This window comes from Poecilia mexicana, unplaced genomic scaffold (genome assembly GCF_051168715.1).
Source record: "Poecilia mexicana isolate PSO_F unplaced genomic scaffold, ASM5116871v1 scaffold_2, whole genome shotgun sequence".
Classification (NCBI taxonomy): Eukaryota; Metazoa; Chordata; class Actinopteri; order Cyprinodontiformes; family Poeciliidae; genus Poecilia; species Poecilia mexicana.
This window is the reverse complement of record NW_028263371.1, coordinates 43640858-43655904: the sequence shown is the minus strand read 5'-3', so window position 1 is coordinate 43655904 and position 15047 is coordinate 43640858. Positions and strand designations below refer to the sequence as shown.

The window sequence follows — 15047 nt, the reverse complement described above, 5'->3', positions numbered from 1 at the left end:
GCTTTAAACTTCTGTTCCACTGTTTTAAGAGCACTTGAATACAGCCAGTGTAAATGTATTTCCATAATTCAGCACAAAAGTAAAACTCCGATTATATAGCTTCACTAAAAAATAGTGCTGTTTATTGCTGTTAATTGATGATTAAGAATTGGTTGAAAAAAAAACCAACATCAAGTTTTTCTGAAAATTTGAATATGATGACAAGACTTTTGAATGCACAAATGTTGTTTTGTGGCCAAACATAAGAGTGAAAATTATTCCTGATGTGATGGTTGACTAGCGGACATTTATATAAAAGGCTAACAAAGAGAGTGATGTATCCAAACATGTGGATTGAAAGTTAAGTCCAAGAGAAGAACATTAAGCAGAGAAGCTCCTTTGAAGCATCGACAGCCACAGAAGTGCAGAGAGGGTCTACAAGTGTCGCATTTTTTGCGATAAGCCACTGTTAAACCTGGACCTGCTTTAAGAGTGAGAAAAAGGGACAGGACTGCTGCTCAGTGGTCCAAAGTCCTATTTTCAGATGCCAGTAATTGTTGTGCCTCATTTGGACGTTGAGGTCGCAAAACAACTTGGTTTCCTTAACACTAGCATCTAGACAAGCTGACTGAGTTCATGCCGCCCAGCACCGATGCAGTAATTCATGCAACAGAAGCCCCAGCCAAGTATTGTACTGATTTTAGTAGGCTAACAAATCTACATTAAAAATATATTTTGCTATTGGTATTCTGAATTATTCAGATATTCTGACTGATTTTATTTAGAAGTTTTTATTTGCCATGAACAATTGTAGACAAAATTAACAGATTCACTCCTGGAATTACATTCCGGTAATAAACTGTTTTCTCATTTTGATCAAAGTTCTAATAAATATTCAATGTGCTGAATTCAATAAATTATCTTTAGGATCATATTCTACGTTGTTTCTTTGTAATATTGAAAAGCTCTACGGTATAATACAAAAAACCAAGCTGACTGGTTAATATATTTGAAATAAATCTGGCAATTTTCTATATCAGTTTCTAAAGTGAAACTCAACAAAGCAGCAAATTGACTCGGTAATGAGAACACTTATTACCTTTCTGGGAATTACAGTAGTTTAAGTACCTGTGGCATTTTAGAAAACGTAAAATGAGCTGCTGGTTTACTGACTGGACTTCCAGCGGGTTATTGCCATCTTCAGGGATCTGTTGGGGGTCAGCAGAGTCGTCCGCAGGGGCAGGTTGGTCATTGGGCTTGTTTTGTTCTTGCCTCGGATCCAGCTCTCGATGGATTCTCGTTCGTAGGAGTACCCATCTGTGGGACAGACGCTCAGTTTATGTTTGAGAACCACAGCAGTGGCAGAGAACTGAGTTACCGGGTCTGATGAAGGGGACAACGGTTTTCTGCTTTTAATGTGAACAAACCTGCAGCTATGACTGGATCCTTCATCAGCTCTCTGGTGATTGGACACAGAAACTCATCCGGAGCTTCTGAGCCGCTCTGCTCCGCCTTCAGGGCCTCGATTTTCCTCAGGAGACGTCCACGAAGACCTACAGACTCTGCAAAACCACAACCAGATAGTTTCAGTCAGTATGGATTTGAAAATGAACATTTCTGATTTTTTTTTTCTTTTACATTAGCTCAGTTTAATCTCTTGTTACTTTCTGTTGAGCTTAGTAACTAAAATCACAGCAGACCGACTAAAACTGACTTAACAAAAATCAGAAATAAATCTGTGCTGAGTCACAAAGAGCCAGACGTTTTGCTCCTCAGTTCCGGCAACTTAACATCTCCTCTCATTCTGCCTGAGAGGTAAACATCCAGCAGGTCCAAAAGAGGAAAAAAAATCTCCCTACACACAGCTGCATGTCTCGGCCTACTGACGGCAGCCTTTGAATTTGTCATCTGCAGCAAATTTCTCGAACAGCTAAAAGGGAGGGCCGACCTTTATGGCTGCACATGATTAGTTGCGTGTCTGTGGGTAATGTCCGTGCCACAGAGAAGCATGTCTCATTCAGGCAGTAACAGCAGCTGCAGTGACATTTGCTAGCATGACTTTTAAAGTCTTGACAATTTTATTACAATAAGGGCACTGAATGATTCAACATACGTATTTAAACCCATTTTCCCTGCATGACGCTAATGCAACACCATGCGCGTTTATAGTTTCATTTTAAAGGCTAGGCAAAGGGACAAAAGATCTTATTTTTTACAAAGACATATCCTGTGGTCTGATGAAAATAAAATTGGAGTGATTTTCCAATCATGAGTGGAGTTTTGATGCATGAAGGATGGGTGTACTTTACAAAAATCGTTGTCAATTTGAGGAAGGAACATAATTTGGGAATATTAAAGCAACATCTCAAGACATTAGCTAGGAAGTTAAAGCTAGAGAACACATGGGTCTTCCAAACGGAGAATGATCTGAAGCACGCTGACAAATCAGTGAAGTTTTGGAGAGATAATCACAATCACAAAACCCCTGTTCTCAGTCTCAGCCTCATAGAAACTTTGTAGGTTGAGCTGGAAAACTGTGTGAAAAAGGCTAAAATTCCAGCCAATAATATCGTGAGAAGTTTCTGAAAGGCAACTCAAAATGTTTGACCCAACTCACATTGGTATATTCTACTTTAAGCAAATACTAAAACTACTAAAATACAAATTATACCAAATACTGCTGATGATTGCTTTAGAGGTTTTTAAAAATGTAAGTCCCCTGAGGAGGTCCTCCTGCCGCTTGTATACGAAGAGATGTGAAAGATGCCACTTCCTTCCCATGAGCCATTTGATCCCCTCCATCTGAACAACATCTATTATTTTAAGTGCATATGAACTGCCATCACATGTGCCACTTGTTACTCTGTATAATTTGTAGCCCCCAATCCCAATGTCTAAATCTGTCAGAAACCTATCCCTGCTTTCATTTTACATTAATTTATGCTATAGATCTTAAGAAAACTAATTAAAACTGATATATAGATGCTTAGCTTGCTAGGTGGACAGATACTGGGGCACTTTATTTTATTTTTTGTGCTTCTCTTAACCTTGTAAAATTTTAATCACATTGATTTCAGATACTCGGACTCTGTTCTACGCTCCATTTCTTTGAGGTAGAAAGTGAACTTTGTGAAACACGGAGAAAGAAAAACTACAGGCATCCTGCTGGGGACAACAAGTGCATCTTCAGATTCACTAGGCTGTTGCCGGAGCTGTATCATCCACCCTCTTTGTCATAGCTTATGGTTTTGCTCCTCTTTAGCAAATAAAAACATTTTCTCTCGATTTGTGAAATGTGGATTGTGCCAACGGCAACAGCAAAAGCTATATGGCCTGAGCTTAACTTCCGAAACTCGGCAACCTTTTCAGAAATGCTGACTACAGTGTATTTTCACCATCAGTGCTCAGGACTTGCTCATGCAATCTGTTAGGCATAGTTTGACGATCACTGTAACAAGGTTTGGAGCTGAATTGTACACAAAGATAAAGAAAACATTTGTTCATGTCTTACTTGTAGAAGTATTCACACCTGTACATCATTTTCATACTTTAGCTCATTATAAGTAACTAACTGTTTTATGATATTTAACATTAAAAAAAAAAAAAATCCAGGCATTTTGCGAACTCTTCATTGGTTTGTTGGAGAACATTAATGAGCAAAGAGAGAATCATAAAGACCAGCTGTACACCATATTCTGTAAAAATTCTTCTTCCAGACCCTAGATTTAAATTTATCTTCTAAGTACAAGAAAAAAAAAATACTAGTTCCCATTTCTTGAAAACTGTCTATAAAGAAATAATTTGAAATACAATTTTTTTGTGGTACATTTTGGTCTGTTGGAAAAATCATTTCTATTTGAACAAATACTATTGAATCTAACCTGATGCTCCTGACTGTGTATTGCTCTCCAACATGTTGCAGTGAAAGCAATGACGCACCAAGGCTGCACGCGTAGGCATTTTACCTCTGTTCAAGGAGAAATTACTCAGCCTCTAGTCTGAAAACATCATTCCAATCAACTTCTATAAGACAGAAACTAGTCCTGCACTGAATAGCGCCTTTACTCTTCATAAAGCAGGGAATCAATATGGATGAGGAAAAAAAGACTGACGTACTACAGAAAAAAAGAAAAAACAATCATGCATCTGTGTTGCTATGAACCAGTTAACCCATCAAGTGCTGATCCAGCTTATGATTATGTCAACAAGGGAGCTCAGATGCTAATGTGTAGAGAAAAAAACAACAAAAACAAAAACAAAAAAAAAACAAGCAACAGAAGACAGCAGTACAGCCAACCTGGATCGCGCTGAAAAAATGACATCATTCAATCAGGCTGAACCCCTCGAACCCCTCAAGTTGTTACTGAGCTAATAAACAATGTTAGAAAAGTTGTACTTCAAAGTAATACTTCGTTTAGGATTTCTATACACTCCAGCATCTTTCATCACAAGTGCTATACCGTCCACTTTACATTTAGATTGATCATTTGATGGAGAAGGGGTGGGTGGGGGCGAAATGAATATTTCATAAAGTTCACGGAAATCTCACTTGCTGTGTGTGTGTCTGCACGAGAAAGAGAGAGGGTGAGTGTAAGCCTATGCAAATGCACACACTATTTGCATGCATAGGAAATTATGTGTTGTACTGTGGGGATGTAGGTCGCACAGCATGACAAAAAATGTGCCAATCTGTCCATTTCTTCTGCGGTAATGATGAGAGCTGTCCTCCATACTAAACATGCAGCGATGGTATGGGGCCTGCTTTGAATCACTGAGCAGCATGCGAATCTGGTTGGCTGTCTGCTGCTTCACAATTAAAACAAACAAAATGGGTTTTAGTCTGAGTACACCAACCCCACAAAATTAAACTGATGAAGTGATTAATGCTGAATGGCTCATTTTAAGAAATACCTTATGGGGTTTTAGATGCATGAAACAGAAATGCAAATTGTTTGAGATAAATTTCCAAGCTACGGCAATTATTGGCCATTTTGCAGTGTTAGATAAAGTCACAAATCTGACAAGCAGAGGCCAGAGCCTAGAGCTTACTGATGTAAAAGAAATAGCTAGTAACATTAAATAGACCAATTAGGAATCTTAGCATTTATCCTTGATCGTTTGACTTTAATTCAATAACAGCACAAGGGGAGCAGGTCAAACGTTTTTGATCTGGAGAGTGTTTGCTCTCAGCTAACTTCCTGTCTACTGTTTTGAAGGACATGCAGAACGGAGTGGTAGCAGGCAGTGTCGCAGGAGCAACACCACTAAATTATTTTTGAATGCAACATCAAGTCTCTGAGGTGTTGCAAGCTCTGACAATAAGAAACAATATGACAAAATTACATATTTTATCCAAACTCTATGCAAGAATAAGTTTCTAAATCTCGACAATGACACAAAAGTGCATAATCTCATGTCTAGCTATGCAGACGCTCTGGACATTTTAGCTCAACTCTCATCAAGCTCTACGGAAGAAAGCATCCAATTCTGGGAATGTTGTCACTACAGATCGAATAATTTTTTTGGGAACAATGTTTAATTGTTCTAATAATTGTTGCGAGAAACAGTAAGGTGCTTTTTAATCCTATCAGGTATTCTCTGTCCTCACCTATTCCCAGCTCAGCCACAGTCTCCTTGCTCATGTGGTTCACCTCTGACCCGTCAATATTGTTGGTTTTAAAAATCATGACGAGCTCATCCAGTCCTTCTTCGCACAGCCAGCTTTGCACATCCTCCTCTGTCCAATCAGCAAGCAGCAGCCTGGAGTAACCTGGCAATTTCCTTCCTGCAGAAAAAAAAAAACAAAACAAAAAAAAAACCCACAACAGGCTAGGAGGAAGTGCTGAGCTATTACAACCCAATCTCCTGCAAACAAACAGTTTCCTCCCAATCTCGACAGAAAGGATCCGATATGGGAGCGATAATTACTTTCATCTGCACCCACCCATAGAGATCCACAAACACAGTTGTAAAATCATTTTAAATCAAGTCCTTCTACTGTAATTTTAACATTTTATCTCATGTACGTTTTTTTATTGAGTGTAGGCACAGAAACTTGAGCACAACTCTCATTCAAACCACAATAGAGTATATATATTCTTTTTTAGATCTGTAATCTTCAAACTTTTGTTGTACGAGGCATCTTTATAGAACAGTTTAGTAAAGGACAGGTAGAATCCTTCACAGCGTCGTTTCATTTTTTGTCAAGAAGCTTTTACAGTGATGTAGTTTACGGTTTTCCCAAGATCTCCCAAGACGTAACACTTAAAGTGAATGGAGAAATGCTAACTTTGTTGGTTTGTGCGGCCATGAGGAAAGCAAGAGGCCTTTTTTGGTGTAATCCTGGCTGATAAAGTGTCTCATCCGGAGTCTCCCAGTCTAGGGGGCTGACTCATTGGAACACTATGCCAGAAGCAGGGAAGATTCACTGGAGCCAGAGCAGTTCCAGACTGCATCCTTTAGAGCTTAGTCTTTTTGTTTCATTTTAAAAGGAAAACAAAAAAAAAATCTATGAATGTACCTACTTAAACCTATAGTTATATTAAAAAAAAATAGGACATCTCATTAAATATATTTGTATGTATGTAAGGACAGCATTATTGAAAGAGAAGGAACCAAGAGCCCCCATGGTAACTGGAGGGTATTCAGACCTCAACAGCTTAGGTGGGAGAATCTGTAACATAACCACTAGTCATGCGCTGCACTAATCGGGCCTTTGTGAAAGAGTAGCAAGAGAAACGTTGTCTGAAAAAGAAAGGCATGGAAAGCCTTCTTTCCATGTTTGCGAACCGTACAGAGAACACAGCAACACGTGGAAGACGCTCTGATTAGGCAAAACTAAAACGCATTTTTCTGGCCTGCACAGTGTGAGTGGTGCCCTGAATATCAGCAGCAGAATGTTGTAGGATAATTTTCTTCAGGTCTGCACAGGGAAACCGATCAGAGTTGATGATGAGCAGAGAGCTCACGCCCCAGAACAAGTTAAAGCTACAGATCTAAATCTAATCGAGAATCTGTGGAAAGACGTAAGAAACCTTAACGTCTTAGAGACTCTCTCCATCCAAACTGACGGTGAAAACAGTTCGGAATAGATGTGAAAATCTTGTCGATACGCCTTAAGAGATATGCCACACTTTTCAGATTGTTGTTATTAGTCATGTTTTTTCACTGTGGGAGGAAACCAGAATACCAGTATAGAAGCCATGCATGCATGGAAAGAACACGCAGAGACCCTAAACCAGGATTCAAACCCAGAACCTTCTTGCTGAAGTCAGAGTTCAAAGGCTTTAAAGAGTTTTATAAAGCACTGGTGATTTATGGAGCAAGCACCTGTTCAGCATTTCAATGTGTTGCACATCGTTTGCTGTGTTTACCTCAGAAACCTTGGCTGTGGCTGAAATAAATAAGTCGGACTATATGGGCTGTAGCAAGTTTTGGACAACAAATGGAATTTGTGTTCAAAAAGAATACTAGCCCCAGATTTATTTTCTAGCCAGACACACCAAAAGAAGATATTTTTCAGGGGGGTCAACAAATGAAGACTTAACGCTTGTCCTAGACACCGCTACGTGAGCAATTTGCACAAAATGCAGTTTTACCATAAAACATTCAAATAAATCCAGATGCTTGATGGATTCGGACAGAAAAAAAAACAGAGTGACGGTTATTTACCTTGACATGGCGCCTGCTGTGATTCAGCCGCTGCAGAAAAACATGAAAGGAAATAAGTTCATTGTATGAAAAGACAGAAAGAAACAAGATTAAAGCGAAGACGTGGAGCGGCAGCGGCGGAGGAGTATTAAAAGACAGGTTTTAGAGGAGAGGGAATTAGTTTTATCAACATCATGCTGGCGAACGGCAGATGGAGGAGCTGTTCAGACGTTTATCGAATGCATGTTTTCTTTCACTTCATGTTCCTGCTTATAGTAGCATTCCCTAACCCTCCCTCCATTACAAGAGCTCTATGAGGATCAGTGATAGTCTATCCAGCTGGAATATCATAATATAAACACCATAACTCCTCTTGAAGGCAAATAGGAACTTTGGACTTTAACTATGCAGTAATTTCTGAGGTTTTCTTTCCATCAAATTTTAAAATACAGGTTTATTCAAGACATTAAAAAGTGTCAAACTCAACTGCAACAGTATTTACCAGTTTCTTCATATCCATCTCCAATCTTCCACACATTTACTGATCTGTCCATCGAGCCGGTTGCCATCAGGCCAAAGGCAGGAGACAGAGCGACCGCTGTCACATATCTATAGGAAGGCGAGACAACAGGAAAGTGAAGGGTGTTTGTGACAACCTGAAAGTGGCACGGGAAGAGATCAGCCTCAAAAATCTGTTTCCCTCAGCCATCAAAAAAAAAATAAAAAAGAGATCCCTAAATCCTTTCAAACACTTCAAAGCGCTCTGATGGTTCTTACCTGCAGTGCCACATCAATGACTGTGCAGAAAGCAGAAATACACTGTTGCATCACTGCACCCAGCGCTTCTGGGAGAAACTAATCAAGCAAAAATCGCACATTTTGATCTGAAACGCCGGGGCTCCATATTTTGCTGCTTGGCTGAGAGCTGCAGAGATTGCATCGCAGCAGGAGGCCGGGTAATTTACCTGTCATGTTGCTTCAAAATGTGGAGCAGGGTTCCCAGGTTCTGTGAACAAAGTACAAACTGTTCAACTGGAATGTTTTGAGTTCTTATTTACAGGGACGAGACATGTTTGATTCAGAAGTCATCTTTATATCACTGCGAACTGAGAAGGAATTAAAAAAAAAAAAGACACTTTGGGAACATTACTTACGGCATCGTATACCGTCACACTTTTATCCACCGACCTGTAAAAATTACAGTAAATAAGGTCACCTCGTGTTCAGAGTCCCCATATGTATGCATTTACACCACAGATTAATCATGTAGTCATGTACGAGTTCATAAAAACTGAGGAAGACAAGAATAAGAAACAGATTAATCTTCAGTGTGTTTGACTTTGAGCCAACAGCAACAGAAGGAGCCAACAGCAGCTTTATAATAAAGTCCATTCCTCCTGTGGCTGACTGAGAGAACAGGAAGGTCTACACTCAGCAGTAGCATCTGCTGCTTACTCACAAAGAAAAAAAACAAAACAAAACATAAAAATCCTTCACAGAAGCAAAGGCAGCCAACAATGTATTCAAAAGCTGATAAACAGTAATGCAATTACGTATGGAGCAACAAACTGCCTTTAATGATCAGCAATGGCTATCAGAGACTGACACATCCTGCAGCTCCGATGTTAGCTTGCAAATTAAAGACTTATGTAAAAACTTGTCCAATTCTTTTTTTTTTTTTTTTCTAGAAGTGCCATCAATTTAGTCTAGGCCTGTTTTATTAGTTACTTTTTTGAAAACAGTTCTGCTTAACCATATTTCAGAAGTAACGTCTGATTGCCATTGATTAATTTTCAGTAAATTTTTGTTCATTATTACTTTACTTTACTTTCATTTTCAAGTTATTTCAGTTATCATTGTGGGCTTTTTGGTCATCAGTAGAGGGGTACCAACAATTTTGTCCACGTCAACATACTCTTTATAGTTAGCATGTTGGCACAACAGACTTTATGTTGATGTGATGAGGTTCTCACCCAGAGACCACCAGCTCTCCGTCAGCAGAGAAAGCGCAGGACAGAACTGGAGCCGTTTGACCAGTGAGAATGTGAAGAAGCATCATGGTCCAAGCTGCAGAACACACACACACAGAAAAGGTGGAGAGGGATTTAGAATTGTCATACATCCTAAACTATATATATATATATATATATATATATATATATATATATATATATATATATATATATATATATATATATATATATATAAGTTTTCATTTCTCTGCTAACTCTCCTCTGTGCTGCAGCTCTGCCACCTGCTGTCAGCTGTCCAGAGATAAAAGATTTTTACTATTTGGGGAATAAACTGAACACATTTCAACTCAAATTTTAAAATGGCTTATAACTAATTGAAAAAACAATCTTCAGGGGATTTTTGGCATCCCTGAATTACTCTGTTTTCCTGCAGAGTTGTTCAGTCTTGCCTTTTTTCAGCTTCCTTGAACAGTCAAAAGACATGTTTAATTCACCAGTACTTTGAGATTGGCTGTAGGCGTTAGTGTGAGTATGCATGGTAGTCTGTATCTCCGACAGTAGTAAAGAATCAGAGAGGCGCTTCTTCTATAGCCAGAGGGAGCAGAGGTCCTCCTTCACCGTGAATAGAGTAAAAAAGATAAAACTAAATTTCTTCTCTTTGGTGTTTTACTTTAATAAGATTATCAGTGGAATGCTGCATGGTTTCTGTGTTAGACCTCAAAAAGTGAAACTCACTTATTGTACATATAAACCGATATATTTTATTTTTCTTAATTGTGTTGATTGTACTAATGGAAACCAGGAATGAAATTAAAATTTTTAATGTGGAAATTATGTACGCATTGTACAGTTCATGCAAATTAGTATTTGTTTGACACTTTTTAGCATGAATAATGGCTTAGCAATACTACCTCATCTCTACTGAGGCAGTAAACAAGCCCAGTTCATCACCACTGTTCGGCCTGTTGGTGTCTCATCTCACTCTTATATTCTCTGTCGGGTTTTCTGGCAGCTGAACCTCAACTATTTTAATGTTTAATGTTTATGGAACTAGATAATGATATATATGGCAGTGTGGACACACATCACATCTAAACCCTATTGTGCCACACGTTTTCCTTCCACTCAACTTTCCACTAATATGCTTTGAGAGAGCACTCCAAGCAGGCAGCTTCTTCTAAAATGACCTCTTTAGGATTAGGGAGGGTGGGATTGTCTGCTGGACAACTGTCATTTGTGTAGGCTACAAGAAGCATTATAGTAATCCTGTTTAAAATGGTTCAGTGTGCTGGCTTTCAATGGTTTATGTTGGGATTTCATTAGCTGCAAGTCAAAATGTTCAAAAGTAAAGTGCCACACAAGCAGAAACCCCAGCTTTAAAATTTACCAGTTGCTTCTTTTCATCACCTTATGCTGTAATTCCTGTTTCATAGTCATGCAAAAGAATAAATCCACTTTTCTTCAATGCAAGACAGTTGCAGTCTCATGTCTGAGCAACAACAGGATTTCAAAGAATTGAAACAAGGACAAACCATTTTGAGCGTCCTTCAACATCTTGCTTAGAACACAAAAGAAAAAAAAAAAAAATATATATATATATATATACATACACATATATATTTATATATATAATTTTTTGTCACCATGGACTTGGGTTGCCATGCGGGGCCAACAAACCCTCCAGAGAATGACCGTTACCATGGCAACGCATCGAAGGAACTAGCACCATTGTATGCCCAAGCACATAACGAAAATGCACCTTGTAACCTGGTTATATAACCCGTGAAGGACGTGTGAAGTCTGCTTCCTCTGCTGGAGCTTGAGCAACAAAATGTGTCTGTTTGCACCTGGTGACCTTCCAGATCATCTTGCATATGGACACACACGGATAACAGAGAATCCCCCAGTGCTGCTGTGTTTCAGGAGGAAGTCTTAATACATTATTCACGAGTCCATCTCTGATTTAAAGCCCATAAAATGATTGTATTCAGCAGAGAGAGATATCAAGGTTGTCCCAGTCAGCAGGGTGTTTCTCTCTCTCTCTCTGTCTGTCTGTCCTGGACAATAGATTAAAGGAGTGTTTGGCTGAGGAAGCATGCAGGGCTCGGGGGGTGGGGGGTGGGGGGAGTCACCCTACCTGTTCCCTCACGCTGAGAAACAATCCATATTTTCAGAAGACTGTCCTGTCCACAGGAGGCCAGTCGAAGCTCCACACAGGAGTCTTCTGCAGAGTAAGTGGGGAAAAAAACTCAGCGTTCATGCTTGATCAAACCAGCAACAGAAGAAGACAAATATGTTATGACAGCATGTTAGTACAGAAACCACTAACCAGCAGTATCCTTTAAAAAAAGAAGTGATGTTTTGAAAAGAGACATTTGATTAGTGGACTAAAAACAGCGTTGGATATTTAACAGATACTGACAACACCGAGCTCCCCAATCACAATTTTGTCAGAGGAGTAGGTAAATAAGTGGAACATGACTTGAGCTGTAAAACACATGAGGTTCATTTTATAATCTTAAGAACAATAGTTGTCTTTCCTGGTAAAATGGCAGGTTTTTGTGATGTAAAAGTGTAGACACCCTTAAAAGGTGTGTTTTGCTGAAGGATCTTTTTTATTCAGTTTGGCAGTCCTCTTTTGTAAGACTACCCCACACATTGACTCAAAAAAATATGCCTTCATAGAATATGCAAATAATTTTCATATCTTTGTATTGAGAAATCTTTACCTTCAATAATATATAGGTATACACATTTTTTTGCCATTTCAAGTTTACTTAACTCACCAATTTTGAAGTGAGGTGCGAAGCTGCAGCAGGTGACGCCCAAATCGTGGGCGTCTTTCTGAGCAAGCAGAAGGCTGATGTGATCATCCCAGAGTTTGAGGTCTCCGTGGGTACAGCCGGTCACAAAAACCTGACTGCAGGGGGAGAAACTGCAGGCCACAATGCTGGCTTCACTTGCTGCAGCACATCTGCGGGAGAAAATTATTAGAGCAGTTTGTTTAAAAGACAAAGAAGGCTGTTGGTGAAAATGTTTGACCTTGCATGGTTCTGTTGAGATGAGAGGCTTAATCAGTGATGACAGAGCCTCAATAAGAGTTCTGACGAGGACGAAGCATTCATTTTTCTTGAAAATAAGTATATGCTGTCTGAACTCAAGTTGACCTGAAATAATACGTGTGTTTTTATACTAAGCTTTATTAGCTCAAAAAAGCCAGACCACTTTTCTGATATGCATACTCACGCTGTCCTCGGTGTCCTAAAAAACAATTAGATGATTGTTTTCTGACACACTTTCAGGATTATTTTCTGTTTTAAAGTTTGTCACTGATGGGAGTGGGGTGGGGGGAAAGCTGCTGAGCAGAAAGTTGTGACAGCTGTACGATGACTCCATCTGCTGCAGAAGGCTGAGAGATGTTGCCAAAAGCGACAAGTGTGAGAGCTTTTCGATTCAGTTCGTCTGTCAAACTGTGGTTTTCAGAGTTGAGCGCTAACCTTGAGTCTCACTTTGAATCTGTTAAAGGTGTCAGTCAGATTTTATTTTATTTTTTTTTTTAAATTAGTACTCCAACACAGAACCGGCACTCTACCATCAGGGTTGATTCCAGAAGGTTTTCAGATGAGGGTCACTTACAGTGTTGGAGGGAGCCACACTTAGACTTTTTGTAAGATGAGTAAAAATACTAAGATGCAACATTTAATTCTATATTTCTTAATCAAAGGTTATTTCATTATATTTACATTATTGTGGTTCAGGTTCGTTTTTGGGCCTGCTGACTTCAATGAAACATTTGATTAGCATCCATAATTAAACTAAATTAAATCTGGATGACCTCCTGCTGACCTTTGGAGTCATCTATAGGATACAAAAAAAAAAATCTGTATTTTTTTCTCTTTCTGCCGGTATGTTTTATTTTGGCCTTTACAATTCTCTAGCAAGTGGGGCAACAATGGGGTGTTTAAAGAGGTTGTTCATTTTTTTTTGAGGAAAGTACAAAAAAATGAATGGATGAAGAAATGTTACTGTTGTGATAACATGGCACATTTCCAGCAGTGGACAAGTCTACATCATTTAAGAGTACTTTCAGACAAATACGGTCTGGTATCAGAAACCAGGAAGTATACCTGCGTAGTGTCTTGGAAGGGAAGTCCCAGAGGGCCACGGTGCCATCACAGGCACCCGCCAGCAGGAGGCAGGAGTCCGGCGCCAACGCGCAGACTCGGAGCGGACTGCGGCCCGGGTGCTCCACCGCCGAGAGTAGCTCACCTGTCTCCGAGCTCCAAACTATGATGGAGCCGTCCGTGGAGCAGCTTAGCAGGTAGCTGCCGCAGGAGCTGAAGCAGCAGCGGTGAACCCCGTAGCCGTGACCCGTCAGAGGAGAGAAGGGAAACTCCTTAAAGTCCGCCGTGCTATACACCCGGAGCGTTTTATCAGCTGATCCGGTCACCAGAGCAGACTGAGAGAAGGCACAGCAGCTGATCTCGTCTGTATGATCTCGAATTGCACGAATTAAAGAGACCATGTTGGCACCTGTCGACTCTGGCCGTAAATCAGTCTCAGGGTGGCGCAAATGGTCCGAATGTACAAGCAGGAAGAAGCTATTCTACTTTCTGCCTGCTGTTCTGTCGCTGTTTGAAAACTGACAAATGTCCAGAAAGTGAAATGAGGCCCTTGCTCGTTAATAAGTATTTCCTTGCTTCCGCCTACAGCACACCAATAAAATTTCTCTTGTTATCAGTCTTGTGACGCTTCGTCATTTCATTACACAATGTTTATAGTTGACTCAATAAAGCAGAAACCGGGAGTTATACAAAGATTTGTCCCCTTTAATTTCCCAAATTGCTGTTAAAACAAATGAGTGAAAAATACAGTTTTAGAATCTAGTTCACAGTTAAAAACTACTTCAAGATACAATCTAGTGGTGTTTTCCCACCAAATCTAAAAAAGAATAAATATAAATAAATAAAAAAAACTAAAAAACTAATCCTCTGCATAATTTGGGTCACTGAAATCGGCTGATTGGTTCACAAAAGCAGGCAGAAGAGCAGTTTTAGTTTTACATATTTTGGCACAGAATCTGAAACTGTGGATAATATAAGTATGATCAGCATCTGTGAAACATTGACTAACATACGTTTTCTGTGAATTTGCCACTTCCCTAGAAATCATCAATGAATTGGGTTATTCCAGTCTGTTCTGCTGCTGCTCCTCCTAAGCTAATTTTCATGCGTTTTGTTGTGGCCAAATTTTTTGGGGAATCTATTCATGCAGCTACCCGTCTGTGATAGTAATCCTGCGGTTTACATGTAGTTCTGTCAGCCAGAGTCAAATAGTTCATGTACTTTGTATATCACATTTTCTAAAAAGAATATTTGTGAAATCCAATACCCAATGACAAGAACTTCAATATAATATTTAAAAAACACATACATCGTCTTGATA

At 39.4% G+C, this 15047-nt stretch overlaps 1 protein-coding gene across 1 annotated transcript; it reads right to left on the bottom strand.

Moving 5' to 3' along the window:
- Positions 1–754: 754 nt before the first annotated feature.
- LOC106909814 (WD repeat, SAM and U-box domain-containing protein 1-like) lies at positions 755–15013 on the bottom strand. Its single transcript, XM_014976297.2, has 11 exons — positions 13730–15013; positions 12389–12576; positions 11740–11826; positions 9603–9696; positions 8784–8817; positions 8595–8635; positions 8132–8238; positions 7651–7680; positions 5588–5764; positions 1407–1541; positions 755–1296 (listed from the first exon to the last, which is right to left on the bottom strand). The coding sequence occupies exons 1-11, from the start codon at positions 14125–14127 to the stop codon at positions 1145–1147; spliced, it is 1443 nt and encodes a 480-aa protein (XP_014831783.2). The 5' UTR covers positions 14128–15013; the 3' UTR covers positions 755–1144.
- Positions 15014–15047: the final 34 nt, after the last annotated feature.